Here is a 19,075-nt window from a genome sequence, read left to right as displayed (position 1 = left end):
GAGGAAAGGCTTCTTCTCACAGCTGGTTGCATAGAACAATAACAGGAAGTATTTTCGCGTATAAAGCCATGAGAGGTTGCACCCAAAGATGCAGCAAATGAACCTCTAAATACTTCTTCAAGATCTTTTCTCATATCGCAACCATTTCATCTAAACAGAATAATGGTCAAGCCGTCTTTCGTGTTTGTACCCGGAGCCTGGCATAGGGCTGAAATTTGGAACAAAGTTGCGTTTATCCTTGAGGCGCAAGGCTACAAATGTCTATTAGTCACGCTACCCACGACGAACGGCAGTAATACATCTTCGTTTGTAGATGATGTTCACGCAACGCAAGACATGATCCGATCAGAGACGTCTCAAGGCCGTGACGTAGTGGTTGTCGTACATTCTTATGGGGGTGTGGTGGGTCAAAGTGCAATGAAGGGCTTCACTGTGACGAAAGATTCCGGGAACAATACGGGACACGTGATTGGTCAATTCATAATTGCTTCGGGCTTTGCAATTGCAGGAATGACTTTTCTCGATGGCACAGGTGGCGTTCCTCCACCAACCTGGGGAATCGATCCGAGCGGCTTCGCAGAGTTGCGGGTGCCTGCGCGTGAGCTTTTCTACCACGATTTGCCTGAGGAAGAAGGTCATGAATGGGTTGCGAGGTTGACTAAACAGTCGATGAAAGCGTTCACAGAGGGTCGAGATGTCACGTATACTGGTTGGCTGGAAGTGCCGAATTGGCTTCTGATGACCACAGATGACAAAGCTCTGCCCATAGATACACAGCGGATGATGGCTGCTATGGTGAAAGATCAGGCGAAACTAACAGTCAGAGAAATCGCTACGAGCCATTCTCCTATGCTTAGCAAGCCAGAAGAGGTTGCTAACATGATTATCGAAGCTACGAACACATTTACCACGGTCAAGGATTCTGCGTCCATCGAATTTGGAGACATTCCAGCCAATATTAAATAGAGGCCGATTCAGGTACAAGAAGCATTAAGATCAACATTGGCATCCAAACCAAACAACTGCATATAGTTCACGTTTAACAATTTCTACATCTCATCTCAAATACATTAGCAGTGAGAGAAAAATGCAAAACTTCTCTGGATCTCAAGTGCAATCTTTATTTCTGATAACATAGTGTGTGAGTATCATGATACCCAATCGTCTGTTCTTGTATAATCTTAGTATCGAAACCTTTAGTTACTTGCTTCTTGGGCAAGCTGGAACTGGCTAACAAACCGTCGCTCAACTGGCACTTTGAGGTTTACACTCTCCTCTGTCGGTCCATCAGTTACGGAACCCCAGCCTCCCCCACCTGGGGTGTCAATAACTACCCAATCACCTTTTTGCACTTTGAAATCTTTTCGCCCACCAAGGCGTGACCACCGCCCCTTTTCACCACCTTTGACAATGTAGTTGACTCCGGACTTTCCATCTTCTCCACCTTTCATGCCATATGGCCTGGTAACGCGACGTTCGCTGACAATCGATGCTCCCATATCTTTGCCGAATTCGTATACACGTCGGATACCATCTCCACCGTTGTACTGCCCCTTGCCGCCGCTGCCTTTCCTGATACTAAATTCCCGCAGGACCACAGGATAACGCTTCTCGAGAATCTCCGGGTCCGTAATCCGGGTGTTTGTCATGTGGATATGAACGCCGCTAGTTCCATGCCAGCCTGGCCCAGCCCCACTTCCACCACAGATGGTTTCACCAAACCCAAACCCAGTATTGGGAATCAGATTGCCTTCCGCGTCGCGGTTTCCATCGTGCCCAAACGAGAAGACATTACAATCGCCCTGGCTAGCTGCGCAGGCTTCAAAAGCTTTGATGACCACATCTGTCACACGTTGTGACGTGATCGGGTTTCCTGCACACACAGCCGCGGTAGGGCTAGGATTAAGTATCGAACCATTTGGTATGGTGAATGTAAGTGGCCGAAGACAACCTTCATTAAGCGGGATATCTTGATTGATGAGGCATCGAAGCACGTATAAGGTAGCACTTCGTGTAATTGCCTGAGGTGCATTGAAAGAATGATACCCCTCTTCTCCTGTGCCTGTAAAGTCGAAGTGAGCCGTTCCTACGTCAGGATTTATCGTCACAGTCAACTGTATTGGAGTTCCTTTTTAATTGTCAGCATTGCAGACGCACCGCCATCGAAAAATTTAGTAATAAACAGCCGCGCAAATGCTTGAAGAGCTGCAAAGAAATTGCAGCTGATATCATTTACTCGGTTCATGCAGCATTCAGAACTCTTTAAAGAATGTTCACGTACCATCATCCATATAGTCCAATGCTGTTAACGGCTTTCCATTAGTCTTTTCATATGTTCGCTGCAGGAAAGCCTTCACACAAGCTTCAGCGTTCGCGGTGATGGCATTCATATTCCGATGAACCGTAGCTAATCCATACTCAGCAATTAGATCTGATAGCAAGGCGGCACCCTTTGCGTTGGCCGAGACTTGGGCCTTCAAGTCGTTCAAATTGTCTGCAAGCTTTCGGGTGCCAGAGCATCCTGGGTACTGAGCTGGATCATGCAACAGGAGCTTGGTAATGGTGGCTTCGTCAAATTCACCGTTCCGAACCAGATATTCCGATATAATTGCTGCACCTTCCTCATAGAGTTCAACGCTGCTAGCGGGCATTGAACCCGGTAGAATGCCGCCAATCTCTTGGTGATGACCTCGCGAAGCTGTGTAGAAAATGATATTCTGTCCAGTCTGGTCAAAAACAGGTGTTATGCAAGTGATGTCTGGAAGATGGGTTCCACCGGATATCGGGTGATTGGCGACAATCACATCGCCGGGCCGGAGTTTATCTTTCAAGAGTTGATGCTGATACATGACTGCTTGCTCCATACTCCCTAGGTGTACAGGCACGTGTGGAGCATTGGCCACTAATCTGCCTTCTGGTGAGAACAGGGCACAGCTAAAATCCAATCGTTCTTTGATATTAACTGAGACGCTTGTTTTTTGCAATGTGTGTCCCATTTGCTCAGCTATGCTCATAAATCGATGAGCCATAACAGAAAGCTGTACGGGATCGACAATTTCAGAGTTGCTTATCGATTCTTTCTCTGCGGTGACTGGAGCCGCGTTTTGAACTAGATCAAGTATAACGTGACGATCGAGTATAGTTGCTTTCGCCAACGGCGCGACAACGATGGTCTGAGTATTATCGAGGATAAGAGCAGGACCTTGTACTTGATCGCCTGCGCTTAGAGATGAAAGGAAATAGAGGTTTGAGTCCTGCCAGCCTCCATCAAAGAATATTTTCACTCGGTTGGAGATCTTCTTATCAGATGCAGCTGTAAGCACAACATTGGAAAGTTGCTGTTGAAGATCGAAGCCAGGCTCGACTGACTCGCTCTCAGCTATGGCCCGAACCCTCACGTTCTCCACGAGTACTTCTCGCCCTGGCATAATGAAAGAGAATTGTCGTTTGTGTTCGGCAATGAACGCTTCTTCCCAACTCTGGTGTTCTGGACGCGGAATCATAAACGTTGTGTCAGACCCTGCATAACGCAAATTGAGAAAATGCTCGAAGCGCATAAGCTGGGATCGAATCCCATCTTCTGCAAATTTTTGCGCGGCTTTCTGCTCAAGATTGTTAAGTCGTGCATCCAGTTCATCTATTGAGTCGTTCAGACTCATGGAACATGGTTCTTGTAAGTCGTGCACTAGATCTGCCAGGGCCATACCATAGGCAGAGAGAATCGATGAATAACGGTGAATGATTACACGATTAATTCCTAGATTATTGGCGATTGCCTTCAAATTATCAGCATTACCTTCATAAATCGCAACTGCCAGTTACTCACGCATGCGTGTTGGCCGCCAGCACCACCAAACACGGCCAATTCATGATCACCCGTTCGGTAGCCCTTGGCCTCAGTAAGTCCTCGAATTGGTCTACACATAGTCTCGTTCGCAACTTCAAGGAATCCTAGAGCGAGCTCCTCTACTGTTTTCAGTTTTCCTCCTGAACTTTGCAAATCACTGTTGACTTGCACGAGCAGAGTTTCAAAAGCCTTTCTGGATCCCTCATAGTCCAATGGCTCATTCTCATTCTTTCCAAAGATTTGAGGAAAGTATTGAGCCTGTATCCTACCCAGGACTAAATTGGCATCAGTCACTGTCAAAGGTCCTCCCTTTCGATAAGCTACAGGTCCAGGATGTGCACTCGCGGACTCCGGGCCAGCCAGGAATAAGCCATTCTTGTAGGACAAAATGCTACCGCCGCCTGTGCACTGTTAGTCTTGCCACCTGGAAGAAAAATCCGATCTCTCACCAGCAGCGACAGTGTCCACTTCCAGCTGTGGGGATTGTATGATGATCCCAGCAGTAATGGACTCAAATGTGTGTTCCAGTGAGCCAGAAAATCGTGAGACGTCTGTGCTCGTACCACCCATATCAAAGCCAATGACAGGTTTCTTTCTCTTTGCGTCGTAGCAAGTCTTGCTGAACCCCACAACTCCGCCAGCAGGTCCCGAAAGGATAGCTTTAAGACCACTGAAAAATTGCCAAGACGCAAGACCACCATCGCTTTGCATGAACTCACATCTTGCCCCATTTGAATCTTCAAGATCCCCTACAAAGCCTTTGCGGAAGCCCTCAATGTATGATTTGGTAACTGGGGTTAGATATGCATCCGCTGTCGCTGAATAACCGCGTGAAATAGCTTTAATCATGGGTGAAACCTGAGAAGACAAAGAGATCTGGGTGAACCCAATATCCTGCGCTATTCTTTCTAGTTCCAGCTCATGATCTGGAAACGTATATGAGTGTAACAAAATGATTGCTAAGGACCTCACCCCTTGATCGAACAGCGATTGCAAGCCTTCTCTGGCCTTGTCCGCAGCTGCGTGAAGTCAGCAACGGCGCGATTCCAACATGCGGTTAGTCGTGATTACCTAGAGGCTTAATCACTCGAACCGCTTCTCCGCCGACACCTTCTTTGAGCGCGTACGACTTTCGGTCCGGGTCATGCAAACTTGAGGTGTCTTCTGTCGAATCATGTAGGGTGACGCGCTCATCGATTTCGAGAACATGCTCAAAGAGATTCTCAGGTCTACGAATATTAAGATCGAACAGCTTTGGCCGCGTTTGGTCACCGATCCGCAGTAAATCCCTGAATCCACGGGTAACCACCAATGCACATGGTGTCGATGCTCGCTCCAACAATGCATTCGTAGCCACAGTTGTTCCCATCTTTATCGATTCAATGTTCTTAGTGTCTATTTTCTCTCCTCGTGGAATCTTTTCTCCCGTTGCAATCTCCAAGATCCTGCGGATGCCTTCAGTAGGAGCATCTGCGTAATTGTTTGGGTCATTGGAGAGAAGCTTAATTAGTATGTCTGGCTTCCCTGGAACTATGCCTAGACAGTCAGTGAATGTTCCACCGCGATCAATCGCAATGCGAATTTTCGGCGCAGAACTATTCTCTCCGAGGTAAGGCATGGCGGATTATCCGTAGGATAGTTGGACGAAAGCTGGAGGAGATCGAGGAAGAGGTGCAAGGAACTGAAAATATACAAAAATATGCATCCTTCTCCATTTCAGATCTACGGAGTACCAGACCTATCTATCAACACAGCAGCTATACTGGGAAAGTCTGTTGCAGCCACGCTTGCAAAGCCGTAGCATGGTAATGCGGGGTGGGGATGATGAAGGGCGCAGAGTCTGACGAATGTTCCAGGTCGGACATGACATGCGCGACGATCTCGCAGACGCTCTCCGATCAGCTCGGCTGCAGATCGTCCTACCGCATCACCGTTCGAGCGCAACCACCGCGAAAACGCACATCGACAGCGCGGATACGCAGCAGCAAATCCTATTCGCCCAGCATCTCCCCTTCTTCAGCTACTTCGGTATTCCTGTGTCCTAATGCTTCCCCCGACACGGAGAATGGAGACCGTCACCTCTGCCCTTCCATTCTCTGCAATGCCGACCATCATCAAAGGACCTGAGATCTGGACAATGCGTGCTTCGCAATTTGTGTCATGCGCCTAACTCGCAACTCGGACAAACTCATGTTCAGTACCGAACAGAGTTCAATCGGAGGGTGAGAGTCCTTGTGGGCATAGCTCTAGAATGAGATGACTCCTCCCATACACGCTTCACTTAATGATTCTACTCCATCAAGCACTTTCCTTTTCGTCTGATTCAGCAAAAGCCCATTCGAGTCCAGTCTCGCGTACGAGTGGAAATGCAAGGTCACATCAATCTTCAGCTGGGATGGCCCTCGCCTTCGTTATTTCCCGCGAAACATTTGCTCGATGAAGCGGCTCAAGTACCTTGCTCGCAAAAGAAAACCGCTGAAGTTCTTGTTTATGGCCCGGATACTGGCCTCCTTGCCTGCCACGCAAACGTCGCCAAATAGCTGGATTCAATACACAAGTCTGCAGATGGAATAGATAGCTCTCGCATCTGCATTATGAATGGTGCATCTGCGAATCTAGGAATCGTACTCGCAAAGCTCGCAGAGCCAGGAGACACAAGAATCTGGATGATTGAACCATGCTACTTCCTTGCCTTTCCCATTTTCGAAGATGCAGGTTTCGGGAAGGACATACCGGGTGTTCCAGAAGATGGCGAAGGACTAGATATCGACTTTTTTTTAGAAACCTCTTTGCGCGAATCCAATTGTGGCGCCAAATACCGTCACCGTATGCTGAAAGTTGGGCCATGGTACAAGAAGATCCGCAAGAATGTCATCTATCTTGTCCCGAATTTCTCCAACTCGAGTTTCAAAATCGTGTTTTGGCGAAGGAGGCAAGAGTTAGTTCGTCTTGCTAGGCAGTATGATGCTCTAATTGTGGCTGACGATGTTTATGACGTCCTGCGATGGCCCAAAGCTAATAATGATGACACATCTGTTCTCGGTCCAGTACCTTTTAGGATCGTCGATGTTGACCGAATTCTCGACGGTGGACCCAAAGATGACTGAGGAATTGCAGTGAGCAATGGCTCATTTTCTAAACTTATTACCCCAAGATGCAGAGTTGGTTGGGCAGAAAACACGTCGACATTTTCACTAGCACTTTCTGAGGTTGGCTCGATGCGCTCATGTGGTTGTTCAACCCATGCTATGGCCACATTTGTGAACGATCACTATGTACTTGATGTTCGTATGAGAAGTGATACAATGTCTCAGATTAATATGACCGTGAACAGCTCGATTCATATATCATTTGCGGTTCCATCGTTGGTACCGGATCTCCGATGAGAAGAACTGTTATGGTTATTTTGCAACTTTTTAGAAGAGCCAGTGAGATTACATCGGATATTCGAGAATCAAAAACAGTATCAAGTTGTCTTAATCTTAATATTATTGCACAAGGCCGTTTTCGAATATCAATTACACTCTTCCGGAGGTGTCAACAGACCACTATGTAATTCAGCGTCTACTGAGGTAATATCCAATCCAGCCAAAAACCTTAATGCCATGTCCGCTGCCAATTCCGAGTCGTCGTCTGCATCTATCGCATGAAGCGCAGCTTGAAGTCGTTCCGGCTCCCAGGACGCGCCAAAAACTTTAAGAGTTTCAGTGTTGATGAAGCGGTCAAACTCAAAGTGTCCTTGGTATGTCAGGACATGCCCGGGTTGATATAAGCCCTGCACCGCACAGTGCTGCGTGCTTCCAACCAATATCCAGTCTGAGGGTAGTCCTGCCATTGGAATTTTGACGTGGTCTGCATGTACGAATTGAAGACGCATGTCTGTTTTCGCATTCCCGCTTCTCGTGGTGCTAGTTTCCTTCGGAATTGGACATTGCTTGGTATCTTCAGCCTTCTGCTGCAACATCCGGTCCAAGAATCTCTTGTTCAACTCGATGTCCTTGACGCCCAATTCCCAGCCGTTTGGGTCTTTCTCCACATAAACTCCATGCTGTCTAAGCAAGCTCTGGCACACGATTTGGTGACCAAAGCAGCTTCCAAATATCCTTACATTTGGGTGATTATTGTAGACATTTTCAATGTACTCATCTAGTCGCCGAATCCAGTCGGATGAGTCATATGAAGAAGAAGCAGATCCAGTGATCAAAATCGCGTCAAAATCAGAGAGCGACTTTGGATAATTTCCCAACACCACGTCGAAATCTTCTGACTGAATATGGATGTTTGAATCAATTCTTTGTGCTGCAGCGAGCAGCAAATGATGAAAAATGTTTCCATAAGTCCCGCGTTTCGAATATACATTAGGAACAGGAGTGTCAGTATTGAGCATAGCAATGCGAACGATTTTCTGCACAGCCATCGCGTGTGTGTGGAGTATCGCAACGAACCGAATGTTGAAATTATTAATGCTTCAAGTTGTGGAGGGGAGGAGCGGCTACGAAATTTGATGGTACTAAAAGAATTACCAAACTTAGATAAAAGTTCCACGGACGCTAGAGCAATTGATAAGTCGTGCTTTAGCAAATTGTCGCAAATATCTCACAGCTTCGCAGCTGGACGCTCAAGCATATGGCCGTTTCTGCTGCTCTTGATAACTCAATGCTATCACATGAGTCTTGGAGAAGGAAAAATAACTCCATGTTTTTGCCAAGACTCATCGCAGGCGTCCCGGCCATCCACTGCGACTGGAATAAGTCGTTCACATGGACAAATTCCACCGACTCGATACATCGTGATAGCAGAAAGTATTCCGCTTGCGCTCGTTGTAGCTTCTTTTGCGTCGTGCTTTGAATTAGATGGCTGAGACGGAGATCTCCCCGCAAACCCCAAGGGGGGTACAAGCAACCGAAAAAAGCCCGAAATCAGGCAAGTTTCATGCCGGCGCGTATACAGTCTGAACAGTCTTTCGGACTGTACAAGTCCGATGCTAAAGATAATCCATGCACTTTCACGACCCGCGATGGCTCGGATTGAACCTTTTGGCGCTCAATCACGGCCCACAATCCCCAGCAATGGCTTTATCTCGATACCAAGGCTAACGACGACACCAACATCCCAGGCTGACGACGGAACAAAAGATAGATAAGACGACTCTAACATCTCAATTGGCAGATGTATATCTACAACAGCTGTGATCTCACTTCTGGATCTAGTTGAACCTTTTCTTCGAATATCACTCTGAGTACGCTCCACTTTTGGCTCCTAGTCCCCAATATTTGGTTTCAAACCATGACTGAGGAATCCAAAAATATGAAGACAGATGTGACACCGGCTGACATGGAAGATACCCATTCTGTCAAGATTGGATCGGTCACTTCGGCGACTGCAGACGTTGCTGCTGCCTACGCAAATCAGTTCACTGGTGAGGACACATACACGAAGAAAGAAGAGACCCGTCTTCGATGGAAACTCGACCTCCGCCTTGTTCCTCTTCTGTGGTTCAATGTCACCTTGGGTGCCATGGACAAAGTTACAACGGCCACAGCAGCGTTGTACGGCTTTCGCGCTGATACAGGATTAACTGGAAATCGATACAGTTGGGTTGGATCGGCTTTCTACGTTAGTTCCCAGGTCCATAGCATCTGTGACCAAGAATCTGACCAATTGATAGTTTGGGTATCTCGTTTGGTGTCTTCCATCTGGAAGTATTCTCCAACGCCTCCCAATCGCCAAGGTAATGTACGTAAGGAATCACACAACTGTCTCATATAAACCCAAGCACCTTAGTATTGGAGCCATTAATTCCTGAATGCTGATTCAAAGACAGGTTTATCGCCCAAATTGTTTGGGGGATAATTTTGATCGGCACTGGTTTTGCAAACAACTTCGCAACTTTAATCGCCCTTCGCGTTCTCCTTGGCGCACTTGAGGCCCCTATTGTCCCCGGCAATCTGCTCATCATGTCGATGTGGTATACGAGAAAGGAGCAGCCACTTAGAACGGGCTTGATGTATACCGGTCTCAGTGTCTGTTTTACTGGACCTATTGGATGGTGAGTTCTTCAGTGAAATAATTTAATAACATGCGCTGAACATGGCCAGGGGCATCGGCTTCATGTCTGGCGATCATCAATGGCGCAGCATGTTCTGGATAACTGGAGCGATGACAATCGTTTGGGCCTGCGTTATCGGCATCTTTCTGCCTGACAATCCTGTCAAGGCCAAGTTTATCTCGGAGCGCGAGAAAGCCATTGCCATCGATAGAGTGAGAGCGGACCAGACAGGTGTAGAAAACAAGACATTCAAGAAGGAGCAGATGATCGAGGCCTTTACCGATCCAAAAACTTGGTTGATGATTCTCTTTAATCTCTGGATCTCGATTCCAAACGGCGGGCTTACAAACTTTGCACCTTTGGTAGGCTTAGCGCGCTTGAATGAACGTATCCATCCTGACTTGAGGCACAGATTATCAAGGGACTCGGCTACAACTCTCAACGATCTGTTTTACTAACTATGCCCACTGGCATCATGCAAACTATGTCATCGTACATCTGTAACGGTCAGTATTGAATGGCCTACAAAAGATTCCTTTTTAGCTAATTTAAATTAAATAGGTGGCGTATTCCTTGTGGCCAGATACTTGCCCGGAAAGCAACTACGCACGGCTTTTGTCCTATTTGGTATAATTGTTGGAATGATATCTGCAGTCTTTTTGTACACTCTACCACTTACAAACTACAACGGAAGGCTTGCTGCACTCTACATGTCTTACTTTTACCTCGGGCCTTATATCGTTGCGCTGGGAATGAACACCGCCAATACTGCCGGGCATACAAAGAAGGTTACTGTCAACGCACTGATATTCATTGCTTACTGCGTCAGCAACATCATCGGTCCTCAATTCTTCAAGGCTAGCCAAGCACCTCTTTATCCTCTCGGCATGGGTGCGATCCTTGGAAGCTATGTGCTCTCCATTTTGACGATCCTCGCATATGCAGCATATTGCGCTTGGGAGAACCGAAGACGTGATCGAATTGATGCGGAGAAAGGAAAGAGAGTGCATAATGATACAGACTTCAAGGATTTAACTGATAAACAAAATGTTCACTTCCGATACGAGTGGTGAATGCTTGAGAAGGGGTTTCAGATTGCGCTTGTGCATGGACACTCGAGATATTTCTGGATATTCAGTGAATTTGAACGACAAACGTTCGCTTATTTACACATTAAAGTATACTTACGTTCTTACCTCTTTGTTTTATGGTTTTGGAAAGACCTCATGATTCTTGTTCAGTAACACAGATCCGTCATGTAGCGATCTACCTTCTATGACCGTATTTCCTGAAATTAGTGATCAACATAACGCATGCTCAAATGTCAACAACACAATATGTATGGTGATGGAATGGGCTAAAATTGGACATGTACCTTTTTGCGAAGCCTCGTCTCGAACAGCGTCAAAACTACTTTCGGATGCTGATTTAGCTTCTTGGCTTCATGCACCCCACAGGACCACACTTCTTACGGCAGATAACGAATCCTTGCCAATGGTCTTTTCAAGAAATCCCGGATCGCACTTTGAAGTCCGATACCAGGCAAAGTAACGTGACTCCGCGATGGAGCGCAACCAAAATCCCGTCCGCCAACCGACCGACGGATTACGCTTAGAGTTGTCCGTATTACGCGAACAATGGCGAGCTAGGGTAGCACCGCGATAACTAGAACGAAGAGTGAATAAATAGAGCTGTCCAGCTTCGTGTGGTAAAGAATTTGTTACCATTCGCGTCTACTTCCTTCTTCATCCCAACATGCCCAATCTTAGTATTTCACTCGATGCTGAGCAGGCAGCATTTGAAGCGGAGGTGCAGCGCATAGAGGCTCAATGGAGCTCGGAGCGACAAAAGCATTTAAAAAGGTGAGCTGTACATTGGATTTTACTTATCTTGTGCTGGGTTGAGAGAGACATTCACAAGAAAGAGAATTAACATCAGTCTAGACCGTACACTGCTCGCACAATCGCTGCATTAAGAACATCAATCCCTGCGCCGGCAGAAGCATCATCCATTCAAGCCGTAAAGCTCTGGAACCAACTGCATGAACATAATAGAAATGGAACCACAGAACTGACGTTTGGTACAACTGATCCCGTGGCTGCTTCGCAGCTTGCGAAGCACTCACAGACCGTTTATGTGTCTGGAGCTTTATGCGGCTTTTCTGAAGTGGCAATGCCAGGGATGGATCATGCAGGTCTGCAACAAAGTTGAATTTTGGCTTGGATACACGCTGAAATACTTCCAGACTACCCTTGGGATACGGTACCCAAAGTTGTGTCCAAGATTTTCAAATCACAACTCTGGCACGACCAACGGCAGAGACAATTTCGCATGAGACACGTTAAAGAAGAGCGAGCGGCGCTTGAAAACATAGACTATCTTGCCCCGATCGTTGCAGATGGTGACATGGGCTTTGGTTCGCTCACCAGCACGATGAAGATGGCGCGAGAGTTCGTCGATGCAGGTGTCGCTATGATCCACATTGATGACCTTGCTATTGGTATGAAGAAATTCACTATCGGCCAAGGCCGGACAGTCGTACCTACAAGCGAGTATCTGGATCGTTTAACAGCTGTGCGGGCACAATTCGATATCATGGGAGCAGAAACCCTGCTACTGTGTCGATGCGACACAGACCATTCTGAATTCATCACGTCTGTGATTGATGAAAGGGATCATGAATACGTTCTTGGTGCAACAAAACCAGTAGAGCCCCTCAAAAGTGTGCTTCAAAGAGCTCTGGAGGCAGGAAAGGATTTGACCGCAGAAAGGAACGCCTGGAAGGCTTCTGCAGGCCTTGCTACTTTTGATGAAGCAGTCGAAGCCGTCGCAGAAGCAGGTGAGTTCGACGCCTACACAGCAGAAATATCCAAAATAAAATTCCCTTCTCTTGCGACCAGAAGGGAAATTGCATCGAAGACCGTCAAAAAGGACGTCTTCTTTGACTGGGAGCTTCCTCGCTCTGCTATGGGCCAGTATATGTTCAAGTCGTGCGTGAAGGCTGTAATTGAACGAGCTTTGGCAGCCGCTCCGCTAGGTGATGTAACTTGGGCACGCATGGACTCGCCAGTGTGGAAAGACATTGTTGAATTCCACACCGCAGTTCGGAAGGTCTACCCCGAGCGCTTGTTCGCTTTTGGATATACCGGAGACTACGACTTCGCGAAAGCTGGGTTCTCCGAAGATCAAGTAAAGACTTTACATCTAGATCTGGCTAAACTAGGTATAGTGTGGCAAGTTCAACCAATTTGGAGTCTTCAAGGACTGAACCTTTTGACCGACCAATTTGCAAAGTTGTGGGCGGAAGAAGGGATTGCTGGATATATACGAACGGTTCAAACCCCTGCTCTGAGCACAAAGCCGATGACGGATGGCTTTGAGAAGCTGAGCTATTGCGGTGGATACTTTGCAGATGCATTGTTTGAGACCGTTGCTGGGCAAGTCATCACAGAAAAAGGCAGCCTCGGAAATTTCTCGCGACATTGATTAGTTTCGAGAATAAACAGTTATTATCAAATAGCGCCGGATGCCGATACAGTCCCAGGTCTTTGAAGAAGATCTTCATATAGAAAGGACAATCTAGACGATCAGAGTTTTGAAAGCTCGCCTGTTGCGTTGTTCAATTTTTACTATCCACTCCACTCTTCCAGGTCAAACATTCCAGGGAATGAAAGCAACGCATCAGTGCCAATGCTATCGTTCTCGGTCCCTGTGCCAGTAAATTCATACAAATGTTGCGTTGCAAATGGCATTTCAAACGCCTTGGTCGGAGAGAATTCTTCGTAAACTCGTGTCGGTGTTGGCTGTAAGGGGTCATTTCGTGGGACCACTGAAACAGGTGTTCGCACTTTGGAAGGCGTGCTAGCTGACGCTGACCGAGACTTTTGTGGCCGGGGAAAGTCTTCGGAGATCATTTCTTCAATCATTCGTAAAATCGATCTATGGACGACCAAGGCTCGGACTTCTGGCAGCTTCTCACGAATTGCAGCTACTGAACGTTCTGAGAAGCGCACAGGGGGTCTGTTTGGACGATCAACTAAGGGTACCTCCCTTGCAAGCAGCTCAAATACATCTCTTAGGCATTCTGCTTTGGGCCACCGGTCAGCCATAATGGCTAGAATATTTGAACATGCTCTTAGTGCATCGGAAACATCTGGCGCGTCGTAGTTCTCAGTTCGTTGTTCAGGCGGGGTGGCCCAAAAACAATATAAGAGCGTCACACCACTCTGAAACTGTACAAGAAGCTTTAGGCGGTTAGATCTAGATATGGCTGTCAACATTATGATTTAACTTACCCCAATCCAAGGCGAAGCAATCTGCCGATCCATTTGCGTTTTACGGAAGATTAGGCACGCTTGGCTACTCGCTTGTACGGACCAGTCACCAGCAGCACCTGCGACATTATCCTTCTTCGGTCGGAAAAGCGTAAGCAAGGTGTAATGGTATATCATGGCAAGCCATCTTTGCGAAGTGTAGCCTTTAGATTGCGGCTCGGAAAATCGCTGAGCACGTAACTTATAATTTTCCAGCTCCGCAAGAATACGAACCCTCCAGTCATGAGCCTTCTCATATTGAGATGCATAATCCCACCGTAAGGTGTAGCCAGCAATCTCAGATTGAATGCGGCGACATTGCAGAATGTGTAGAGATGGTGACAAGGAAGTGTATTGCCGAGAATCTGGCAACTCTTTGTCGGCCGGCGTCCGATTGGCAACGTCCAATAGATCGTGATCTTCAATATTTGCGTAAATCTTTGCAGTAATCATAGCATCTGTCAATGAAGGAGGCAAATCAAAGGATGCTACAATGAGTCTGTCCAATTTGTAGGCACACCAGAAACAGCGGCGGCGCACCTGATTTTCAAGGCGAATAGCCGGAGTAATTGGTTCCTTTTCAATCTCAACAAGATGAAATTGATGCTGAACACAGTATCGAATGGTTGTCGACGCAAGACACAAAATGCGCTGCGTAGAGCTTCTGTGAAGTGCATACATGCTTATCAAAAGCTGGGCTTGAACGTGCAAGATCGGATCTGGCTTCCTAAACACAAACGAGAGTAAAGATAGTCCATTCGTATAGAAGGTCTGAGCATCCGATTTGCCAATCCTGGGGAATGGTCGTAAAAGTAAAGCCGTTGCATACACGAGATTAACAAAGAAACCCTGCCATGACCGCGATGCATACTGTGCAGGCGTACAAGCCTTCCAAGATGCAAACCAAGTCATGAACGTGTCCCAATGTAAGAAGGGATATTGAATCTGGGCACGCTCGCGGTACACATTCAACAGCAAGTCTTCGACATCGCGCGGGATGCTCGCGATTAGCGCGTGGGGCATGAACAATGTCTTTTCCGACGAGTTGTGTAGCATGCTGCTGGCCGGGCTAGCAGATGTTGTTGGGAGGCGTAATTCACGCGACGCAACCGGTGAGGCTGCTAAACCAAAGATAAAGTGATCGATGTCAGTATCGTCATCACTCTCAAGCTGAGTCTCATCAGGGAAATTTTGAAGTCCAGTTGTCGCGAATGGTTTTGGCGACGCATACGGCTCCACCGGCGCGGATGGGTTGGAGGTTGTAAGCGGATTCGTTGGCTCATCGTTTTGTTGCGCAGCCACGCCTGACGATAAGTTCCGTTGAATATCGTGCTCGTTAGACTGTGAATGAATACGACAGGAGCTCCTCCTGCGTGAATTTGGATTCTCTGTTCCAGGTATGTGGTCTTGAGATTGTTGTGGATCAAGTGATTCCAATTCTGCTATCCGTTCCTCCAAGGCCCGGACATATTCGCTTTCGACATGTAGACGAGGAGCAGGATCTGTGGGCAGGCATTCTGCATTTGACTTTTGACAGTTCATACACGGCCTTGTGTCCTCACATTTTTGCTTGCGTGATCTGCAACGCCTACAGGCTAAAACGCGCTGACGCTTCGTTGGGGGCTGGCCGATGGGGGGTGATTCATTGTCAACAGCGCGGGCACGCGTCGTTGTCGATTGCCCATTTCGTTTCGGCTCATCACAATCCATGGAAGCCTTGATAGGGCAGTTGTCTGATTTCCAGGACCATGATTGATGAGCGAAGCGACGCTGGGAAGGAGACGGCGCATATTTTAGGTTCGGCTTGATTTCCGACACTAACGGTATAAAGACCCTGGAGTCGATGTACATCCGGAACCGATAAGACTGTCACGTGAACTGAACTGAACTTGAATCTTGAAGAACTCCAACGTCGCCGATTTGGCGCAAAAGATCAAGATTCAATTCCATCGGCAGATGTGCATCGAATTGGTATGTTCGTTGGCGGAGAGGAAAAAGTGCTGAGATGTAATAGCTTTGCCCGCAGAAGAGCTCCGTCTTGTGAACAACGAGAATTAATGAGATTATTCAAGAGAGTGTTTGAAGACATCACCGTCCGCTAAGCTTTTCCTAGGGTCGATTATGAAGTCGCAAACTAAGTTTAACTTCCAGGCAATGTTTCTAAAGACTCTTCGAAGAGCAAATCATGTCCGATTGCGTAGGGATTTGCGTGATAAACACTGCTAGAATGTAAAGTCATCGCCAAAGTGTTCTCTTCAAGGTGCAGGGGTCGGTGACAGTAGGAAATGGAATCGTACGATAAGATGATTGATGCATGTGATTAACATTGAGAGGAATTTTGCGATCCATATAATGAATTTCTTTATCGCAACGATTTGAAGAGAAATCGTCCAGGACTAAAATCTTTCTTACATTAACGACGCTCTGTTTACTGTTCCTATCCAAGAACCCCAGAACGCAGCATTGTATGCACAGCAGGCTTCAGATTCGTTGCTCGACGAAATGATGATATAATAGTATTATCGACCTCGACAGCAACATGCAAAGTGTGCTCGACATAATAACTCGTTGATCAAAGACGTACCATTTGTGCCGAAGGAGGGCGTCGTATGTACTTCTTCCATGTCAAGATGAAGTACCATCTGGCTGTCTAAGCTTTTCAAATGAAACATATGCCAAAGCCTCTGACAGAAGATGTCAAGGTATTGCTTTCATTCTAATCCGAAAAGGTGCTTCCTTCTACAGGCTGAGTACTCGAAGACATGCACCAGAAGACAGTAGCAAGCAATTGGACTATATGACTTCGATTGCGATGATCTATCATATAGAAGTTGTTAGTACCGTACTTGAGGATTCAACTGTCGATTAGATCTGCACAACGTACAGAAATCTGTCGTTGAGTTCCCTACCACAGTATGCTGGTCGTGCCTTGCCTTTGCGAGAGTATGTTAAGTCTGAATGAAACAATATTCAGGGCATGAATCGCTTATCGTACTTGTTGTTCTCACGTAAATGACTCCATGTACGTCTTGTTTTCTGCGTGCTGGCTGTCCATTCGGTAGAGGAAAGGAGAGATCCGAGAATATGGTTTGCTTGATTCAGTGAAGATATGACTACGTGGATAAACAATAGTGAAATATAGACACGGGTTATGATCACTTGGAGTAGTATGGTTGTAAATTGCTGTGGAAACTGATAGATCTGAGTTTAACCACGATAGGTAAATTCTTCTTCTGAAATAGATTTACTCTCCCTTAAAGTCAAGCTTTTAACTTCAAAAAAGCTTCCTCTATTGTCCGGTCCCTTATCCAGTGATCGGCGTGGTTACAAACGACATATCTTGAATCAATAGGTGTTAGATAGGGCCTTGGATGCATCACATGGCGTAGATTCATGTGATTGAACAGAATTCGTCCCTGAACACTCAGTTAATCACTTAGATACTCGGTCATGACAGCTTTCTTTGCAGGAATGCCCGTTTCAGGAATATTATTCTTTTGTAACACAAGTCATCGGCTCCTGAACTTGTAAAAGTGGCAGGTTCAAGTGACATATTCTTGAAAGTTCTTATCTTGGCAGCGATTCTTTCTTTGTATACAGCGCATCGAACTGTGATCCGTGCGTATGCCGTTGGCAGCCGACGCCAAGTATAAATACGGCTTCTGCTTGGACCCTAAAGGTCTCTCTTCTTCTTCTTCTTCAACAACTCATGTCGAGCGAGACTGGTGTCCCTCGCACACAGACATTCCAGAGGTGTCGACTGTCTCATTCGATGGTCGCCACCTCCCTCGACACCGTTCATCCATATACTTGCCTGCGGGTGGGGCATGGAAGACTGGTTCATCGATGAGACTCATTGTGACATGATGCCACAAGCAGTTGAATTTCTGTCTGTGAGACAAAAGTTGAAGAGTCGTCGGAAATCCTGGCTCTCCACCAACACTGCTCGGGATCATACTTCATGTGTACTGTTGAAGAGCTTCGTACTTCTGTTTTCTAAAGCTTTGGCTCATGACCAGTTCATGAAATTCTTGGTGTTGAAAGCTTCTTGGAAGTAGTTTCAGTTTAATTAGAATGTTGAGCCAAGTCACGGTATGAATTGATCGAGCTAAGTGAGAGCAGACCACTTGCTATCCTAAGTGCAATACAGTGCGCGAATCTACTTCACGTGCCAGGCCGCAGATATCGTGGGTATTGACATCAGTATCAGATACAACAGTATCGTCATATACCTTGTAGTCAATCGTCATGGGAACATGATCTTCAAGGAAATGCCGTCAGTCCTCGCCTTTGTATCTCCAAATAACTCGTATGGTTCGCCCAGAATTTCTAATTTGGCGTCTTTCCAGTTTTCCGTACTTCAAGTCCCAGCTTTTCGTTCGCAGCAATTATGAGTGTACCACGAAAGATGTTTTTGAGTGGTAGTTCGCATCAGTGTTCCATGATGCCTGTGAAGGTTGTCCCTACAGTTCCCGTTGACATCTTCAGGCCGGCGAGTGTGCTACGATAGCGTCTCATCGGATACACGACGGCAAATCCCGCCTCCAGGCGCTACAAATTGTGAATAACGCCAGAAGTAGTACATCTGATCCGTGAGACGTATCAGTCACGGGACTCACATCATGAGGACGGTCGATATGGGTATAGTGCAAACGCATGGGCCACCCAGAGGTTCTATAAGTCCTTCTCTCCTTCTGATTCTTTCCTTGTCCTTTCAAACTAACGGGCTCGTGGCCGATGACCTCTCGAGGTGGGCTACGGGCCCGCGGAGGTGTTGACTGTCTCATCCCGCAAGGGATGCCCTGCGGGGCGTTTTAAAAGTGAGTCCCCCGTTCCCCCTTGAACTAACGTGAAGTATTAGGGTCT

The 19,075-nt window shown here is 46.9% G+C and overlaps 7 protein-coding genes across 8 annotated transcripts; 4 read left to right on the top strand and 3 right to left on the bottom strand.

The window, feature by feature from the left end:
* Positions 1-162: 162 nt before the first annotated feature.
* PV09_08508 (uncharacterized protein) lies at positions 163-1,103 on the top strand (the record flags this gene model as incomplete). Its single annotated transcript, XM_016362424.1, has 1 exon — positions 163-1,103. One exon carries the CDS (start codon positions 163-165, stop codon positions 964-966), a length of 804 nt encoding a protein of 267 aa, XP_016209709.1. The 3' UTR covers positions 967-1,103.
* Positions 1,056-5,668, bottom strand: PV09_08507 (uncharacterized protein). Its single transcript, XM_016362423.1, has 5 exons — positions 4,919-5,668; positions 4,297-4,866; positions 3,827-4,248; positions 2,282-3,776; positions 1,056-2,128 (listed from the first exon to the last, which is right to left on the bottom strand). The coding sequence occupies exons 1-5, from the start codon at positions 5,463-5,465 to the stop codon at positions 1,197-1,199; spliced, it is 3,966 nt and encodes a 1,321-aa protein (XP_016209708.1). The 5' UTR covers positions 5,466-5,668; the 3' UTR covers positions 1,056-1,196.
* Positions 5,669-5,786: 118 nt separating this feature from the next.
* On the top strand, positions 5,787-7,347 carry PV09_08506 (uncharacterized protein). The gene has a single exon (XM_016362422.1). It carries the CDS (start codon positions 6,442-6,444, stop codon positions 6,952-6,954), a length of 513 nt encoding a protein of 170 aa, XP_016209707.1. The 5' UTR covers positions 5,787-6,441; the 3' UTR covers positions 6,955-7,347.
* Positions 7,315-8,288, bottom strand: PV09_08505 (uncharacterized protein). The gene has a single exon (XM_016362421.1). It carries the CDS (start codon positions 8,262-8,264, stop codon positions 7,362-7,364), a length of 903 nt encoding a protein of 300 aa, XP_016209706.1. The 5' UTR covers positions 8,265-8,288; the 3' UTR covers positions 7,315-7,361.
* A 613-nt stretch (positions 8,289-8,901) lies between these two features.
* On the top strand, positions 8,902-11,062 carry PV09_08504 (uncharacterized protein). The gene is made up of 6 exons (XM_016362420.1): positions 8,902-9,463; positions 9,516-9,583; positions 9,672-9,896; positions 9,946-10,258; positions 10,309-10,402; positions 10,458-11,062. The coding sequence occupies exons 1-6, from the start codon at positions 9,134-9,136 to the stop codon at positions 10,967-10,969; spliced, it is 1,542 nt and encodes a 513-aa protein (XP_016209705.1). The 5' UTR covers positions 8,902-9,133; the 3' UTR covers positions 10,970-11,062.
* Positions 11,063-11,625: 563 nt separating this feature from the next.
* On the top strand, positions 11,626-13,382 carry PV09_08503 (isocitrate lyase; the record flags this gene model as incomplete). The annotated part of the gene is made up of 3 exons (XM_016362419.1): positions 11,626-11,758; positions 11,840-12,090; positions 12,142-13,382. Exons 1-3 carry the CDS (start codon positions 11,652-11,654, stop codon positions 13,380-13,382), a joined length of 1,599 nt encoding a protein of 532 aa, XP_016209704.1. The 5' UTR covers positions 11,626-11,651.
* PV09_08502 lies at positions 13,367-15,985 on the bottom strand. 2 transcript variants are annotated; one of them, XM_016362418.1, is made up of 3 exons: positions 14,192-15,985; positions 13,967-14,140; positions 13,367-13,916 (listed from the first exon to the last, which is right to left on the bottom strand). In XM_016362418.1, exons 1-3 carry the CDS (start codon positions 15,917-15,919, stop codon positions 13,872-13,874), a joined length of 1,947 nt encoding a protein of 648 aa, XP_016209703.1. In that variant the 5' UTR covers positions 15,920-15,985; the 3' UTR covers positions 13,367-13,871. The 2 variants fall into 2 exon arrangements, with proteins under 2 accessions (XP_016209703.1, XP_016209702.1); XM_016362417.1 differs by having other exon boundaries at positions 13,367-14,140.
* Positions 15,986-19,075: the final 3,090 nt, after the last annotated feature.

This window comes from Verruconis gallopava, assembly GCF_000836295.1.
Source record: "Verruconis gallopava strain CBS 43764 unplaced genomic scaffold supercont1.42, whole genome shotgun sequence".
Lineage (NCBI taxonomy): Eukaryota > Fungi > Ascomycota > Dothideomycetes > Venturiales > Sympoventuriaceae > Verruconis > Verruconis gallopava.
Note: the sequence above shows the minus strand (reverse complement) of the source record. Positions and strands in the feature narration are given on the sequence as shown.